This window comes from Vigna umbellata, chromosome 5 (assembly GCF_029865625.1).
Source record: "Vigna umbellata cultivar VRB3 chromosome 5, Vumbellata_1.0, whole genome shotgun sequence".
Taxonomy (NCBI): domain Eukaryota; kingdom Viridiplantae; phylum Streptophyta; class Magnoliopsida; order Fabales; family Fabaceae; genus Vigna; species Vigna umbellata.
This window is the reverse complement of record NC_142169.1, coordinates 64,092,986-64,111,334: the sequence shown is the minus strand read 5'-3', so window position 1 is coordinate 64,111,334 and position 18,349 is coordinate 64,092,986. Positions and strand designations below refer to the sequence as shown.

Sequence of the window (18,349 nt, the reverse complement as noted above, 5' to 3'; positions counted from 1 at the left end):
TAGATGGTAATCTCAATTGCATTTTTAAAGTTAGATTAATACTAATGATAAGTCAATGGCTAAGAATAATTTTTTTTTTGGATAAAATAAAACAAAAAATGCATAGAATAAAACAAAAAGTAGACCGTAAGTGTAGTACGCGGTAGAGAAGAGACGTGGTGGTGGTGGAAGGTGGAGGAAGAAGAAGAAAATAATAATAAAAGTCAAGATAGTGATAAACTTTCAAATGGTTTTAATACATTTTCTAAGAAAAAGAATCACATTAAATTTTTTTAAATAAAATAAAACTAAATGGAGGACAAAAAATAGATATCACGTTTCTACAAATAAAAACGACAATTGTGTAAAATAGTTACAAAATAAACAATAATGGTAATACTACTACTACTAGTTACTATTATAATATAATAATATCAACAGTAATAATAATAATATACCATTTTATAGATTTATCTCTTTACAATTTTTTTAATAAATCAAATCAATTACTTGTAAATTATTTGCATTTGGTTTCTAAATTAATTCAAATAAATATAGTTTTCAATTCTCTTTTCTTTTTCTTTCTTTTCTTTTATGGTTTTTCAAATCTCATCCCAATTCAGGTACAAGCTTACCAATAACTTTATTCATTAAACAAAAGGTTCTATTATGAAGTTTGTATTTATTGCATTAGTCTGCACCATAATATAATAAATCAGCTTGTTTAAATCATTTACTCCAAATAATTTATTAAAAGAAGTTGTTTTTAACCTATTATCGACTTTTACTTTTTAAAAAACTCTAATAAACATTTAAAAAGTGCAGTGTTTTTTTTTGTTAAAGAAATTAAATGTTCTTTTTAGGAAAACTCAAATAAACTCTTTAAATATTATAAATTAGTACATATAGAATTATACATTTAGAATTGGGTGTTTAGAGATGATTCGTCTTAATTCCAATAGTTACCTAAACAATTTATATTGGGGATGACGACTTTGTTATGAGAGAAATTGAAGGAGATTTAGACATTAACATATCAAGAGAATTATAAATTCGAAAAATGCACGACCTTCGAAGGAATTCATAAATCAGAATTTTGTATAATTTATTTGTCAACATTTTTTCATAAACACTAAAGTGTCATAAATAAAGTGGGAAGAAACTTAATTTTTGCTTAAAAATGTGTTTTTCAGAAAAAAAAAAACACAATCCTAAGATTAGATTTTACATCTTTATTGATTTAACAAAAATGCAATTTTTTAAAAAGATAACATGCTAAATTTTTACAGTACATGAAATGTTTAGTTTTAAATAAAATAAATTTTAAATTTAAAAGAAGATTCGTGGTATTTGGACAGCAATCAATATTGTTGACATTTTTAAAAAGGTTTTCGCAGTAATTAAGATTGTTCACGGTTTAAGATGGTCTGATAAATGCATGTTCGAAAAACTGAGTACAGTACGCGAGTGACGGCAACTAAAAACTCCACTTCTCAATCACACTTCTATTTCGGAAAAAAAAGGTTAACTTCATTAAAATTGTCTCTTGTGTTATTTACGTACTTTCTCAAACAAGACCAATTATGAGAGGGGCGCAATTGCAAGACGCGCGGGGCAGAAACGGGAGGATTCGGAAATACGAGTAAAATCAGAGGTCACAGCTGCAAAACAAAAAGGTAAAAAGTCAGCGCGTGAAGTTTGGCTTAGATTTGGATTTGGCTTCGCTGTTCGAAAATCGAACTTCACAACGCAACACAAAAACAAGATAGAGAGAGAGAAGAGAGGCAAACCCTCCTCTTTTTCTTATTTTCACACTGCTTCACTTTCTTCTTCTTCCTTAGCTCTTAGCCTAGTCCAAACTCTATGAAAGTGCACGCTCGTGGCTGAAACGACGTCGTTTTGCGCAACATGGCTCAGAAGCTTCACCTTCTGCTCGAGGAGCTGGGATCCAAGCTCGAATCTCTTCCCTCCTCCCACGACGCTCTCATCGAGCTCTTGCAGGTGTGTGTCTCCGAGTTTCTCGTTGCTTCGTTTCGTAATTGTTTTAGACCCGCTTCGACAATTTCGTGTTTTTTTGCGGAAATTTCAAACTCTTTTTTGTTTTTTGGGGTTAGTTATGTTCGTTATTTTCTGTTTGGGGAGTTCAGGTCAGGAAAACTGTGACTCTTATTCTCGGTTAAGTTGATTTCTCTGTTGGAATGAGTGAATTGAGTTCAAATGCGTGTATAGGGTCTCCGTTTTTGTGGTTCTTCGTGTAGGTGGTTTGTAATTAGTTGAGGATTTTGGTTTTGGTAGTTGGTCTTTTGAAATTGAGAGGAACAATTGGGAGATTGAGTGTGTTTCATGTGAGACTTTGGTTATTTGAAGCGTGTTTCTAGAATGGCTTTTGAGTCCGGTTAGTTTGTGAATGGTTTTTGAAGGGGCTCTAGGTCTATTTTCTGTGTTTGTTAAGTTGGTTTTGTCTTGTGCTCTAGTTAAGTTTAATAAATCTGTGGATATTTTGGTTGGATTAGTGGAAAAAGATGAAGCTACTGAATATTCAAAATTTCACAAAGATGGTGGGATTAGAAGTGAAAACGAAGATACTTATTCAAATTACTGCTTACTTAACCGAGGCCAGGTTTATTCTAATTAGCGTGATGGAATTTGGCATGTATGAATGAATTATGGTTCAATTTCCATTTTCAAGTGTATTTAAGGTTGAAAGTGTTGTTTATTAGAATTGGACTATGAGATAAATTAAGAAGGATCCCTCCTCCCCCACCAAAAGCATTGAATTAGGAAGATGTAGCATCACACTTGCTGAATGATTATCAATCTTAAAATCTAACTAGTTTACATATACTGTATCAAACAAATTGACTGGTTCCCAACACAACATGATACATATATGGTAGTAAATTCGGTGTTTTGCTTAGGAAGGCTGTTAGAGCTGTAGTTCCCTTAAATGTTATCTTCTTGGAAAAACCTGAGGATCCTTTTAAGGTAGTATATGGATAAGGCTTGATGTGGTTCAATGTGTGTGCTGTTCCTGTAAGTTGGTAACCATATGGTTAGTGACTAGTAATAGTAGTTTAGTCTCAAAATCCTAGATCCTTGTTGATAAAGCAATCACAACGTGAAGAGAGAAAGTTAACAAACGTATTAAGGCTTCACTTTAGGTAGGTAGGTCTTATGGACATATGACACAGTCTCAATACAGTTCTTTGTTACCAAGCTACTCTTTTAATTCTGGATCTACTCTCTAATCATAACAAATAATACGTTTCTTTTAAGTGTTTGTAGAAATTTCTTTCTTTCTGCTCAACATTACTGTAAGGTGTTGAAAAGTATTTGAAAAGTATGCACTTCTCAGTGGTTCGTAGCATCTCTATGTTATGGATTTTCTATTTTCCTACGGCATAATGAATGTGTGGTATCACCAAAAAACAGAAAATCAAGTTTACACTTGACTATTAAAACTAGTTCACAGGCATATAATGCAGGCCAAACTAATCAAATGCGTGCTGTAAATTCCATTATTTTTTACTTATGTTACTGCTGTGCTGCATTAAAATTTGCTTTTCCAAAAGCAATATTTTTTTATTGGCAACTACTAACCTCCCTCAACAAAATGTTGTTCTATCTACAGCAAGCTGCATCATGCCTTACTGACTTGGATCAATCACCATCAGCTTCGACATTGGAGTCAATGAAGCCCTTTTTTAATGCAATTGTTAAGCCAGAACTGCTAAAGCACGAGGATAGTGACGTCAAGCTTCTAGTTGCAATATGTGTTTGTGAGATTACTCGAATCACCGCGCCTGAAGCTCCTTACAGTGATGATGTTCTAAAGGTATCTTTCATTTATTCTATTTATATGAAAAAATAATTTGAAGTACCCCTTTACTTTTAGTCAAACAAGAAGACAAATATAGTTGGGAACATAGTCTCCTTCATCCTAATCATTATTATATCACTTTGCAGGACATATTTCAGTTGATTGTGGGCACTTTTAGTGGTCTGAGTGATACAAGTGGCCCATCCTTTGATCGGAGAGTTGCTATACTGGAGACTCTTGCAAAATATAGATCCTGTGTTGTAATGCTGGATCTTGAATGTGATGATCTGGTGAATGAAATGTTCCGTACTTTCTTTGCAGTTGCCAGGTTAGTTCATCACAAAGTCTTTTACTTAGTTGAAGGTGTGAGTTCATTATAGAGTTATATTTCCCTGAAAGGTTCTGTTCTATTTCTGATAAAAGAAAAGAGAAAATGAATTTAAGATAATTAGATATGCAGAAACTGAAATATTTGTATACTTTGAATGTGATGTTTTGGAGTGGAGAAACAAATATTGTAATTCTGAAGTAGTGAAACTAATATCTCTCAGTCTATTGCTTACTGTCCTACATTACATTGGGATATTTTAGTGTGATGATTGACATATTTCTTTACGTACAATTTTGCTGTGTATAACACTAGTATTTGTGTACTTAGATTGATTGTTTCTTTATTTGATGATGACTGTTTTTTATCTATTACTAATTATTCTACCAGTTTTTTGTATTGTCCAATTTTGGTTTATCAATCATATATATTGAGTATTACTTCTGTGTGTTGTGTGATGTTAACTTTGAAGTGTTAATCTTAAGTAGTACTTTTCAAATGTCACATTTCTATAGTACTTTTCTTGATTAAAAATCCTCTTTAGATCAATCAGTGATACCTGTGTACTTTATTTCATGCACAGAGATGATCATCCAGAGAGTGTTCTGTCATCCATGCAAACCATAATGGCTGTTCTTTTAGAAGAAAGTGAGGATGTACATCCAGATCTTTTGTCTATTCTACTGTCTACACTAGGCCGTGACAGAAGAGTGAGTACTTTTTCTTATATAATTTCTTTTCCTGTTTTAGGCAGTAGCTGATGCACTTGGAGAATGAATGTTGTCTTATGTATCATCTTTAATATTATATAGTAAACACGATTGTCTAAATTTTGTTTATTGCAGGATGTTTCTGGGGCTGCAAGGAAGCTTTCCTTGAGTATTGTACAACAATGCATGGAGAAACTTGAACCGAGTATCAAACAATTTTTACTATCATTAATATCAGGAGACAGGCAGGAAATGAACAGTCAAGTTCAATACGATGAAGTTATCTACGATCTCTATTGCTGTGCTCCTCAGATCCTATATGAAGTTTTTCCTTATGTTACAAGAGAGCTAATGGTGAATACTGATTTATTGATTTTTGTGATGCTCTATGTGGTTTCTAAATTATTTCGATTTAAACGACCTTGATGCTATTGTAAAGGAGTTTCATTATTTAAATTTAATGACATCATGTTATGCTTTGTAAATAGCTGTGCTTTAGAATGTGAGTTTCTGACAAGAACCCAAGACAGAAAACAGAGAATGGAAAGGAGGGTTTTTATTGTTTGAATGAAAACAAACAGGACTAGGAAAAAGATCTCACTATTGCTAAGAGTCACTTTTACATCTTTTTATTCCCTATTAAATTTAGTTTGTCATAGATTGTTATACTTTTGACTGATATTCACATTTGATGCCTGATTCTCATTTGTAATTGAACATTTGCAGGCTGACAAGCTCGAAAGTCGTTTGAAAGCAGTGAACCTGGTTGGGGATATAATTTCTCTTCCTGGATCCTCCATTTCTGAAGCACTTCAGACAACATTTTCAGAGTTTTTAAAGAGATTGACCGATAGAGATTTTGGGGTTCGCATGTCTGTCCTTGAGCATGCAAAGAGTTGTCTGCTGTCAAATCCTTTAAGGGCTGAAGCTCCTCAAATTATCTGTGAGTCCCTTGGATGCATGTACAAGATATTCAGTCCCAGCTTTTTATATATTTTTTTCTATATCTTCTAAATTCATTTGGGTACACCTTTTTAGCTTCCCTTTCTGATGGACTGCTGGATTCTGATGAGAAATTTCGAAAGCAAGTTGTGGATGTTATCTGTGATGTAGCATGTCATACCCTAAATGCAGTCTCTCATGAAACTGTGAAACTTGTCGCTGAGCGGCTTTGTGATAAATCTGTATGTATACCTCTATAATCTAAATTACCCATTGCCTAACATTCTCTCTAAACTCTGATTATTTTAACTTACCACAGCTAAATCCTTGTCTGGCTTTACATTTCCAGCTACTTGTTAAAAAGTATACTATGGGGAGATTGGCTGAGATATATAGAGTTTTTTGTGAGAATAGTTCCAACACAGTTAATCCCAGTGAATATGACTGGATTCCAGGGAAGATCATTAGATGTTTCTATGACAAAGATTTCAGGTGAAACACTGATGCTGCATAAGATATTTGGTTATGTTATATCTCTGTCATTATTTGCTTTGTGGTAATTTATTTTTTATAGTATGAAGGTTTTTTTTTTCATTTTCATACGATGTTAATGGGAGATAATCCACTACTGTTATGTGAGAATAGAATAAGGACAGACCAATTATTTTCTTAAAATTAATTTTTAGTTGTAAGTTTGAATACACTCCTCATCTGAAGCTACATACTCTTTAGCTAACACCTCGGATTATTGAGAAAGTAGAAGTCTTTTAAAACTTGTTGTAACACCACTAATTACAGCTTCTTGTCTTACATGATGAAGATCATTTTTAGATGTGATTATCTTGGAGTAAATGCCTAAATATTATACCATGTGCATAGTTTCATGTTAATATATGTTTTTGTTAGTATTAGCATGCCAGTTTTTCTTTATGAATACGTTTTTTAATTTAATTTTGATTCACTACCAATATAACAATTTTTTTGTAAGTTTGCTTATTAAAGAAAAACAAATTTTGTAAGTCATTAATGATTTTTATTTCTCTGGCAATTCTTAACATAGTCAAACTCATTAAACAAGCAATTGATACAAGATTGGTTTATGGTGCAAAATATTGTAGAATGACTGTGATAGGGTACGGAGAGTTTATGAAAGGAAGAAAAAAGGGAATAAAGAGGGGGAGAGGCTATAGGCAGTTATAACTGTAATCATAGTTTGGGCGGGAAATAAAGCTCCTATAAAAGAACTGATGTAATTGAGTAATAGGCACCTTTTGAATGGTATACATGTATAGACAGGATCATTCCTATCCTGTGGAGAGAGAACTTGGCTTTCTTGGTGGTTGTGGCTGTGCAGTTATACAAAAATATACTCTTTTTTCTGTTTGTTTTGTGTGTGATAGTGCGAATTAGATAGGTTTCCAATTCAGAAACCTATCAGACTGGGCATCAAATTTAAAGTCTCAATTTTTATATAGAGAATATCAAGATTGAAATAGCTGTAAATTTCAAATGCCCCCTCCTTATAGATAACCTGTCATTCAGAAAGGCCATTGGTGTACTAGATCAATGACTTTCAAGTTGTTCATTGCTTTGATTTATGTATTTTTGTGCTTCTGATATTTTTTCTTCCAGTATCAACATACTTATACAAACTGGAAAGTGGCGATTATCTAAACTATTGTAGCCTCTAAGCTTGTTTCTTTCTTTTCCATATGCTTTAATTTTCTTGTTATTTTTTTTTTCCTCAGGAATAGAATGTTAGTTATTGATATTTCTTTTGTTCACTTTTCATTCTGCAGATCGGATATAATTGAATCAATTCTTTGTGAATCCTTGTTTCCATCAGATTTTTCAATCAATGATATAGTTAAACATTGGGTTGGGATTTTCTCTAGATTTGATAAAGTGGAAGCCAAGGCTCTTGAAAAGATACTTGAACAAAAACAAAGGTACATTTTTTTACTACTGAATGGCTTATATTCCTCCTGGTGTCTCAAATTTTTACTTTTCATGGTGCAACTTGGTACCAGATTACAGGAAGAAATGCGAAAATATTTAGCTCTGAGGCAGACTATTCAGGTATGTTACTGTGGATGTTGGAAATGTGAACTTTCAGAGGATATTTGATGTGAAAATGGGCTTGATCTCATTTAAATGCAGGGGAAAGACATTCCTGAGGTCCAAAAAAAGATTGTGTTCTGTTTCCGTGTAATGTCTCGTTCATTTGCTGACCCAACAAAGGCAGAAGAGAGTTTTCAGATTCTTGATCAATTACAAGATCCTAATCTCTGGAAAATTTTGACAGATCTTGTTGATCCAAATACTAGCTTCCAACAAACTCGTGAATACAGGGTAATATAATCTAAAACTTGTGGATATGGTTTAGAATACCGATTGGGGTAGTTATAGCTGCATCTGATAGGAATTGGTCTTTGACGCAAATCCTGTGGGATAGATTTATAAGCTTCAGAACTTGTTGCCAATGCATTTCACCGTGTCTCTATTACTGTGTTTCTGTTACTTGTATGAACTCTTTTAAGGTGCCAATTAGATGAATTTCATAGATTGTAATTTCAACGAGCTCTTAACTTTGGGAGTCTATTAGGACTTAGGAGAGTAGTATTTGAACATCGAAATGGTAATATCTCATTATGGTTTGGACTAACTGCTCTTAACTTTTATTTATTTATTTTTTTCTATTATAGAAAGAAAGGAACTGTAGTTTGTAGTTTGTTATTTACTGATGTTAGCTATTTATTTGTTTTTTATCTCCAGGATGAATTCCTTAAAATACTCGGTGAAAATCATCAGCTCTATGAATTTCTGAATACCCTTTATATAAAGTGTTCCTATTTACTTTTCAACAAGGAGCATGTGAAAGCTGTTCTTTCAGAAATCATCACAAATAAATCCTCAGAGAATGATCATCATATACAATATTGTATGAACATATTAGTGGTAAGAATATGCCCTTTCTAGGTTTATTGACTTTTTTTGTTTTTTCGATATTTGTATTGTGTATTGGATATGCTAAACAATTTTCACTTTAGTTCATTGCAGAAGGGAGGGTGGGGGTGGCAAAGATATAAATCCTAAACTTTTCTATAGCTTTTTCAGATTAGTGGATGATTACTTAAGCCCTGAAACTTAAGTTTCTTGATATTTCTAACACAGTTCCACATATAGAATGCCTTTAAGCTCAAACTTTTGAAGAAACGCATACTTTATGGTTAGAGTTTAGTTTGTGGGAATGGTGTGGCAAGCTTTGTGCGTCTTTTAAAGAGGCATCAAGAAGCATATTCATCTCTTACATATAAGCTGTTAGAAGTCCCAATTATGGTTTATCAAAATTTTAAAACAGCATTGTGAGTTTGGATGCTTGTGTTTTTGCTGTGCCCCTTTCTATTATTTCTTATGGTTGCATGATTTTGTCATCAAGCAATATCATGTTTTCAGTCATTTTGGACAAGAAAATTAAAATACTGGAATCTCGTTTTCTAATCAAATCATATCTCTAACACTAACTTTCTGGTTGACTAATGATGAGATGCAGATAATTGCTCGATTCTGTCCATATCTTTTTAGTGGCACTGAGGTGGAGCTGGTGAATTTACTTAAGGATAATAGTGATATGATTAAAGAGGGTGTTCTGAATGTTTTGGCAAAGGCTGGTGGTACTATTCGTGAACAGCTTGCAGTTACATCAAGGTGTCACTCTTAATTTGATAACTCTTAGATCCACTTTCTTTTATAATATTCTTATTATTCCTTGTACCATGCAATTTTGTAGACCTTATTGGGAGACTATACTGTTAAATTTGATGACTCTTATATCCATTTCCATTTATAACATTCCTATTGCTCCTTGTTTCAAGCAGTTCTGTAGACCTTATGTTGGAGAGATTATGTTTAGAAGGAAGTCAAATACAAGCCAAGTATGCTGTTCACGCTCTGGCTGCAATTACAAAGGACGATGGCCTCAAGTCTCTTTCTGTTCTGTACAAGGTTTAATATATTTAAATTATTTGTTACAGGATAATTATGCTGACCTCCAATTAGTGCTAGTTACATGTAAACCCTTGTTTGAAAAATTACACCTACCTCCTGGGCTTTGTCATTTTTAAGGGGGTCTATATGGACTCTGACATAAATAGTAAGGGGTGTGTATGTATGATTTCTTAGAAAGTGAAGGTGTCAAAGTTCAAGAACAATATTTAAAGTATGGGAGTTAGAGGTAGTTTTCCAACAAAGAAGGTGTAAGTGTAATTTGGGCCTCAAAGGAAGTAGATCATTTTCCCTGTATTTGTGATTTTTTATATATTTTGATTGTTCTCACCTTATATGCAGAGACTTGTAGATATGCTGGAAGAGAAAACACATCTACCTGCAGTATTACAGTCTCTGGGGTGTATAGCACAGACTGCAATGCCTGTATTTGAAACTAGAGAAAGTGAAATTGAAGCATTTATAATCAACAAGATTCTGAAAAGTGATAGTGTAAGCCTTTCAAATTCCATTCCACGGTGTGCTCCTTTAAAATATAATTATGGAAGTAATTAGTTTCTATTTAAATGCTTTTATCATGGTTTCAGAAAGAAGATCACTCAAGAATATCTTGGGACGATAGGAGTGATCTTTGTGTTTTGAAGGTAGGACGATATTCTATTCTGATTTTTTAGATACTTTGGGTGGTATCTGTATTCTATAATTTGATTCATTGGATAGTTCTAGTAGGTTTTCCATATTGAGCTTTTTTTCTTCTTTCTTTACTACAGATATATGGCATAAAAACCCTAGTGAAAAGCTACTTGCCAGCCAAAGATGCTCATGTTCGTCCTGGTATAGATGGTCTTCTGGGTATCCTGAGAAACATACTGTCTTATGGCGAAATATCAAAGGAACTACAGTCAAGGTATATCAGCTTGACAGAGCTAAATGTTTTCGTTAATTTATCTGAGAATTATCAATTTTTCTCTTTTTCATTTCAAATGGTTGTGGTTTAGATGCCACTTCATACTCATTTATGACCTCTTGCAGCTCAGTTGATAAGGCCCATTTGCGACTTGCTTCTGCAAAGGCAGTTCTTCGTTTATCAAGGCTCTGGGATCACAAGATACCTGTTGATATTTTCCACTTAACTCTAAGAATAACAGAGGTACGTTCCTCCTTCTGTATACTTAATTTCTTATATAGCATTTATGATTTGTTCACCACATTATTGCCAAGACAAAATTAAATGTAAGCTGAAATTGGTTTGTTGAAAATTTGATTTCAATGTATAAATAACTGCTTCTCTGTCTTCTTTCCGGTCTGATAGATTGGTTTCCCTCAAGCTAAGAAGGTTTTCTTAAGCAAAGTTCATCAATATATAAAGGACAACCTTTTAGATACCAAATATGCATGTGCCTTTATATTCAACATATTTGGATCCAAGGATTCCAAGCCAGAGGAGTTTGCAGAGGTAATATTTTGTTTGACTCATTCCTTTTTGCAATTGCAAAATTACTTTCTTTGATGTCAATTTTGTCTTAATGATGATATGTGTTTGTTAATGCAGGACAAGCAGAACCTGAATGACATTATTCACATGCATCACCAAACCAGGGCTTGGCAGCTTTCTGGACAATCGGATGCAAATTCCTTGACCGCTTACCCTGAATACATCCTTACATACCTAGTTCATGCCCTTGCTAACCTATCCTGCCCCAATATTGATGACTGTAAGACTGTTGAAGCATACGATAATCTATACAGGTACTATTTCATCCATATAGGACATCTCTGAACTGGATACGTATTTATTGGAAAAGACCTAACTCTTACATTAAATAGAAATAGTGTCAAAATGCACTATATAAGTGTGGGCAATTCTGACACCCTAAGACATCTTGAACATGGTATGCTAAATATTTGTGGGTGATAGACTCTACAAACGTTGTTAGAATAAATTTTGATACATCTTACAAAATGGATTTTAAGTCCAGTTCAACCTCATAAAACATGTTTGTAAGATAAGATTTGCACTCAATTATGTATTACTATTTGCTTATATGACCAGTCAATGTGAGATCTCCAACATTATTCATGTACCAAGCCCAATAATGCTGTATGTGAGAGGGTGTATAGGAAAAACCCAAGTCCCATATTAACTAGAGATATGTCAAAATACAGTATATAAATGAGGGATATAAATGAGGCTAGTCCCTGACTTACAAGCCAGTTTTATATGGTTAAATTAAACCTAAACCATTTTGTAAAAATATTTAGCCTATGTTTTGGGACTACTTAATTTTGAGAAATTATTTGTTTTTTCACCTCTGCAGTGGGGTCGGGGAGGGTAGGTTGACTTTGCTTTGATATTTCAGCTGTATGTTAATACCTTAAATTTGTAGTTTTTATTTTCTTTCCGAAAAATAAGATGATTTTATGATTTTGAAAATTTGTAGCATATTTATTATTTTCCAGAAATTATTTTTCTCTTTCAATTTCATTCATGTTTTTTTTTTCTTCATTTGAATAGCTGATTTTTTGTTGTTGCATCCAAGCAAGATTAATTATCTTAAAAATGAACTTTTAAGCAAACTTGTCCAAAGAAAAAATTGATTATAACAATAGTCGATTATACTTATTATCAATTGTTGAATTTTTTTGTGGCTATCCCAAATGCATCCTTAGTGAGCTGTATACTGATGTTATGATTTGTATTACTAATAATGCTTATTGGAGTTGTATGTAGATTAAAATAATATAACTTGCTTTCCTTGAAAGTTTGTTTTTGTTGCAGTTTATGGAAAAACTCAGATAAATCTTTAGTTTGGAATAATTTTAAATCTCACTTTTGTGCGTGCAGTAAATTTTTTTTTTGTTTCATGAGTTCCCTGTGTTATTTTATAAAATATTTGCCCGGTTTGAACGTCCTCAACATGTTCGGTTGTATGAATAGCCTTTTTGTTTGGCTGTAACACTTCAATTTATCTACATACTAATTTGGTTTATACAATATCAAAATATGGGACATGTGGAGAACTCTCATTCTTACAGAATTTTCATTCTGTCCTGAATTTTCAGACAGCTACACTTGATACTATCAATGCTAGTGCAAAGAGATGATGACGTCAAGTCAGAAGTAGCTATTAACAATGAGAAGGAAATTATATCTACCATTACTTCTATCTTTTGGAGTATTAAGCAATCCGAAGATGTGGTTGATGCATCAAAATCAAAGGTTGAGGCTAAATTACCTTCTTTTACAATATAGATAAAAGTTGCTAATGTCAAAGTAATGAGACTGTAATCTTACATTTGTGATCAATGAATGGCCAGAACTCGCATGCCATATGTGACCTTGGGTTAGCAATTACTAATCGTCTAGTAGCAAAGGATGTTGATTTACAAGCGTTGTCTCATTCAGTTTCTCTACCTCCAATGCTATACAAAGCATGTGAGAAGGAAAGTGGCCCCATGGTATTCTTCTTTCTTGTCAAACTTTAGAGTTTCCTTCTGGTATGCTAAATTGGGAAGTGTTACAAAATGCATCCCAAATACTTTTTGATCCTAATCTCATCAATTATTATGTTCTACAGGATTCTAACATATGTATAAGATTCTAACATTGTACATGGAACTCGAATTTGTATTTCATTGACCGATTTGAACATATATCTAAGATCTTGGTTTATTTCTATTAATTAAAAAGAAATGGTTATTAGTGTAATTTCATTTGGCAGGTGAGCAAAGAGAAATCCTGGTTGGCTGATGAAAGTGTCTTGGCTCACTTTGAATCACTTGAATTAGAAATGGTATGTTTGGCGCAAATGGTAATGTTAAAAAGTAACTTTTAGTGCTTCTGAAGTCTTATATTAAGTGACAGTGTTTCTTCCATATGTCAGGTTTCATCTCAATTAGCTGAGGATGACACTTCAAAGGACGGTGAAAAAGATAGAAAAGAAATGTCCCTTGGAAAAATAATAAAGGACATAAAATCTCGGGGAACCAAGGGCAAAAGAGTTAAAAAGAAAAAGGCTGTGCTAGCTGAAAAGAAAAAGGCTGTGCCAGCTGAAAAGAAAAAGGCTGTGCCAGCTGAAACAAAAAAGGCTGAAAACGATATCGATATCCTAAATGTGGTCAGACAAATTAACATAGATAACTTGGGATTATCCACTAATTTTGAATCTACTAACGGTCATGAAAATTCATTGAGTAAGAAGTTGCAGAAGGATCCAGAGCGGGCAACAATTAAAAAGCGAAAAGGAGAAGACTTAACCCTGGTTCCAGTGCCTAAACGTAAACGGTCTTCCTTTGCCCATGGAAAATCAAGGTCGAGTAGTACCCCATCAAAGGCTCCTCCGAGAGGTTCAGGGGAAGACTCTTCTAGAGTGAAGTTGCTATCGGGTGCAGAATTTACCCCCGATGCAGATAGCAAAACAATTCAGAGAAAAAAGGTTAAAGGCACTGAGCCCTCAGTACAAGCAAAAGCCAAGGTTTCCAAGAGCTATCATGATGACAAATCTAAAGAGCATGACATGAAGGTGAAATCTTACTGTCAGGCAGATTTATACCACTATAGGATCTTAAAGTTGAATTTATCACGTTGTAGACTTTTGCTTATTTGCTTCCTCTTGCAGAGTCCTGATAATACAAAGCCAACAGACAAGTCTAAAGGTGACAAATTCAAGTCATCCACAGGATCTGCTAAAAAACTGAAAAGAAAAAGTATTGGAGGATTGGCTAAGGTAAATTTCTCCATCTCTATTGCTGTCAATGTTGTAGTTGTTTTCAAGTAGGGTGTCTATGCCATGCTATAATGTGTATTCCCGTGAGTCTCTTGGATATTAGTTTAATTTGATTTTGATTTTTTTCCTATAGTGTATAACAAAGGAAGGTGAAAGTGATGCTGAAGATCTAATTGGCTGCAGAATTAAAGTTTGGTGGCCTTTGGATAAGAAGTAAGTTCTTCTATTAAATCTTGAGAGATCAGTCGAAGTAGCAAAATGGTATATTGATGCCACCGTTTTTATTAATCTAAGACATGTGAAAAAAATTGTATATAAATTTAGTTATGACGAAAGCTTTTTGACCACATCCTCCAAAGATTACTCACGGATTTAGCTTCTTTTTGTTACTGCACTTTTATTAGTTTGCCTAGTTATCAAGTTTTTCATATTGCTTCTGTACAGATTAATTGCTTTAAATATTTCTGACCGGCTCTCGATCAATTATCCGTGTACTGCTTTATAACATCTAATGTGTTTTTTGTATGTTTTCTTTAGTTTGATCCTAGAAACAATTTTTTTAAATTCCCATTGCCTTATTGTCTTCCTAGGATTTGTAATTAAAGTTCCATGTTGATGTATTGATATACTGCAGATTTTATGAAGGCAATGTTAAGTCTTACGATTCTTCAAAGAGGAAACATGTGGTAAGCTTACATTCTGAATTGGTGCAAATATTCTGCCTCCAACTTACAATTCTGACATTATTGTGCTGTGGCATGTCATGTGGAAGATATTATATGATGATGGGGATGTAGAAGTGCTCTGTTTGGAAAAGGAGCGATGGGAGCTTGTTGACAAGGGTGGCAAACCTAATAAGGTCTCCATTTTTCCATTTGCCTTCATTTTTTCTGACACATTTTTGCTGTTCTTCTGTTTCCGCTAATATATCAAATATCTTTGAAGTTTGATACAATTTTACATTGTTTTTTCCAGAAGCTAAAACCCTCAAAAACTGTGTCTTCCCGTGAAGTGTAAGTATCCCTTTTTCAAATTAGTTTTAGTTTACTTTTAATTGGAGGCATATGTTTCACGTAAATCTCAATATAAAAATTTCCACTATTTTGGAAAAATTGAATTGAAGTATGTCGTGTTTTTATTTCTTCTAGCTTCATTGGATGCTTTGTACCCCATTCTGAATGTGCTGCCATCTTTTGTGGGTTATTTTTCTCAATTATTTTATAGGTCTACTGGGAAGAAGCAGAGAAGTTCTAGTACTTCAGAAAGTAAAAAGACAAAACAAATGTTAGTGAAAAAATGAGATTATATTGCACATTTATGATTTTATTAAATGTTCTATCATTATAACTTGTATCCTATGCTGTTTAGAGTTAATGGTAAATCTCCTAGCAAGCAAGTAAAACATGGACAAAAAGGTGCCTCAAAAATCGATTTCCATCGTGAGGATGCCAAAGAGAGTTCTGACTTAACAAACCCTGAAGATACTGTTATATCTAAAGCTGAGATTAACTCAGGTAATGCAATGTAGAAGGTTTGATGCACATATGTTTTTCATTTACATCACCTGATTGATTATATGTCATATTTGTGTAATGGATCTGGATTTAACGCTTCAGGACCTGCAGAAACCCGGTAGTTCTGTTTCAATGCAACTTTGTGAAATTAAAAAAAAAAAATTTGTACAATATAAAACTTAACCACTACTCTCTCATCCTCTAGCAGGTTATATATCTTCATGCTTGCTCTAAATCATCTGTTTTCTGTAGAATTGGTGATTGGTATGTTAAACATCTTTACATGTCTTACCTAGGAGGATGGCTTCCTGTTGACCAACGGCTGTCTGTTTGTATAATAATAATTTCATAATTTCCTTTTAAAAAATACGGGTCAACTATCCAGGTTTAGATGTACTATTCATTCAGATAAATAGACAGTCTTGATCTCAAAGGGAAATGTGTTCTACCAAATTCCGAGATCAAATGGTACGGCAATCTTTGTCGGTTAGGAAAATAGTTGTGTTGTGAATGCAGTGGAGTTTGTGAAAACTCATTATCTTTTATCCGCCATACCCAGAAAGGGGAAGCTTAGTACACGATGCTCCCAACATTTTGGAAGTCAGGGAAGGCTCAAAATGAAAACAGCCTTACCCTTGTAAGAGTCTATTCCTCCGACTAGAACCTGTTCCCACCAGATCACAAGACAGTAATTTAATGACTGGCCAGGGATTCTCCCTCTTATCTGTCGTACGTACCCATGAAAAGAAATTCGTAAAATAATGTTTTTTGACTTGAAGTAGCTAGTCTTTGACTAGGCACTTTGATGATTAAGAGGAACAAAGCTCGGAAGAGGTTAGTAACCAAATTCATCTAGTAATAGATTTTGTTAAAATCAACCATGAACCGGTGGTAAGAATACAAGATGGGAAATTTGTATTAAGGAAGTGAAAAAATGACTTTCATATTTACTATGTAATAAACTTGTTCTTTTCCTAATAAAAGCTTTCCCTTTTATATTCTTAACGTAGTCTTAAGTTTTGCATACATTTTTTGCTTTGGGATATTGAATCTAAAATAGATTTTAGCTTAAATATTCTTAACCTATGTATCATGTGATATGATCTGTGAGTATTCTTGTTTTTGTGAAATGTTTAATTCTTAATTTTCCAATTACCTAGGGAAATGGCTATTATGCTTGGAGTTTCAAACCATAAATATAATTAATTGTCTCCTCTCTTTATAAATTTTGTTTGATTTTCTGTTCTAGGTGGTTCTGAAGCCGAACAGGTCGAAGGATCTGGTGTAATAATAACTAAAAGGAAGAAAATTAGCAAGAAACCAAAATCAGTTTTACGTGGAAAGAAACCCAAGAAAGAGAAGACCTCAAGTTATAAGAAAGAATCAGATCAAGAGAAGCAGGAATATGTTGGGAGGCTTTCTAAAGAGGGTGTCCCACAAGGAGATCAAAATAATGGTGCAGAAAGTTTGAAAGAGATAGATGTCAATGAGTCAAGAGGAGCTTTGAGAGAAAATGATATTGAAGAAGAATCCGGTTCTGAAGGGAACCAAAATGACAGCAATGGGAAAAGTAGTCCCAGAGAAGTGGAAAAATCACCTATAAAGTCAGCGAGTCCTGATAGTGCCAAAATCGCTGAAGTTTCTGATGACGAGCCGCTGGTAAATTACTCATCCTTTGTAGAATCGCCGCGCCTGCTTTTGTTTACCTGATAAAAATCTTGCACATTTTATTTTTAAGCTAATCACTAAGAATGGCTTATGCAGAGCAAATGGAGGCGTCCTTCGGGAAAGAAAAGCTCAGGGCAAAAACGGTGAGCAGTTTGTCAGTTGTAGCACAAATCTCTGAACATTTCAGTGGCAGTAGTGCTGTGGCAGCATTTAGTGTGTTTCAGTGCAAGTATAGGTATCAGTGTGGATGATGACTGCCATTTTATTGACACACTAATAGATATTCTATGCGTTTCTTGCATCCACCTGTAGATGTAATTTAACAGTTGTCATCCCCACGTTTAGAAAAAAGAAAAAAAAAATGGTGTTTTAGGGCTTGTTAGGGTTATGTTATGCTAAATGACCTTTTATTATTAGTGTAGGTGATAGGTTTAGCATATGATTCATGAGGATGTTTCCATCCCTCCAACACAATTGATTTTTCATTGAGTGGGCCAACATGTACAGCTATACGTGGGGATAATTGTATTTGTAACTCTAGTTTCTTCATACTTATGTAGTCTTAGCATCCGTCACAGATTATCTAACCTTGCGCTCCTTGTTGTTTTGTTGCACATGGTTTATGAACCTGCGGTTTTTTATTTTGTGAACTGAAA

At 33.8% G+C, this 18,349-nt stretch overlaps 1 protein-coding gene across 1 annotated transcript; it reads left to right on the top strand.

Moving 5' to 3' along the window:
- Positions 1–1,697: 1,697 nt before the first annotated feature.
- LOC124819733 (sister chromatid cohesion protein PDS5 homolog A-like) lies at positions 1,698–18,343 on the top strand. Its single transcript, XM_047291302.2, has 33 exons — positions 1,698–1,980; positions 3,611–3,814; positions 3,946–4,127; positions 4,711–4,837; positions 4,973–5,191; positions 5,564–5,780; positions 5,876–6,021; positions 6,129–6,271; positions 7,579–7,728; positions 7,810–7,858; positions 7,940–8,131; positions 8,555–8,737; positions 9,333–9,487; positions 9,658–9,784; positions 10,127–10,276; positions 10,372–10,428; positions 10,555–10,691; positions 10,817–10,934; positions 11,097–11,240; positions 11,337–11,533; positions 12,848–13,004; positions 13,103–13,243; positions 13,507–13,578; positions 13,669–14,307; positions 14,404–14,511; positions 14,645–14,724; positions 15,146–15,197; positions 15,284–15,370; positions 15,487–15,524; positions 15,736–15,795; positions 15,880–16,025; positions 17,275–17,684; positions 17,790–18,343. Exons 1-33 carry the CDS (start codon positions 1,888–1,890, stop codon positions 17,838–17,840), a joined length of 5,031 nt encoding a protein of 1,676 aa, XP_047147258.1. The 5' UTR covers positions 1,698–1,887; the 3' UTR covers positions 17,841–18,343.
- The last annotated feature ends 6 nt before the right edge of the window (positions 18,344–18,349 follow it).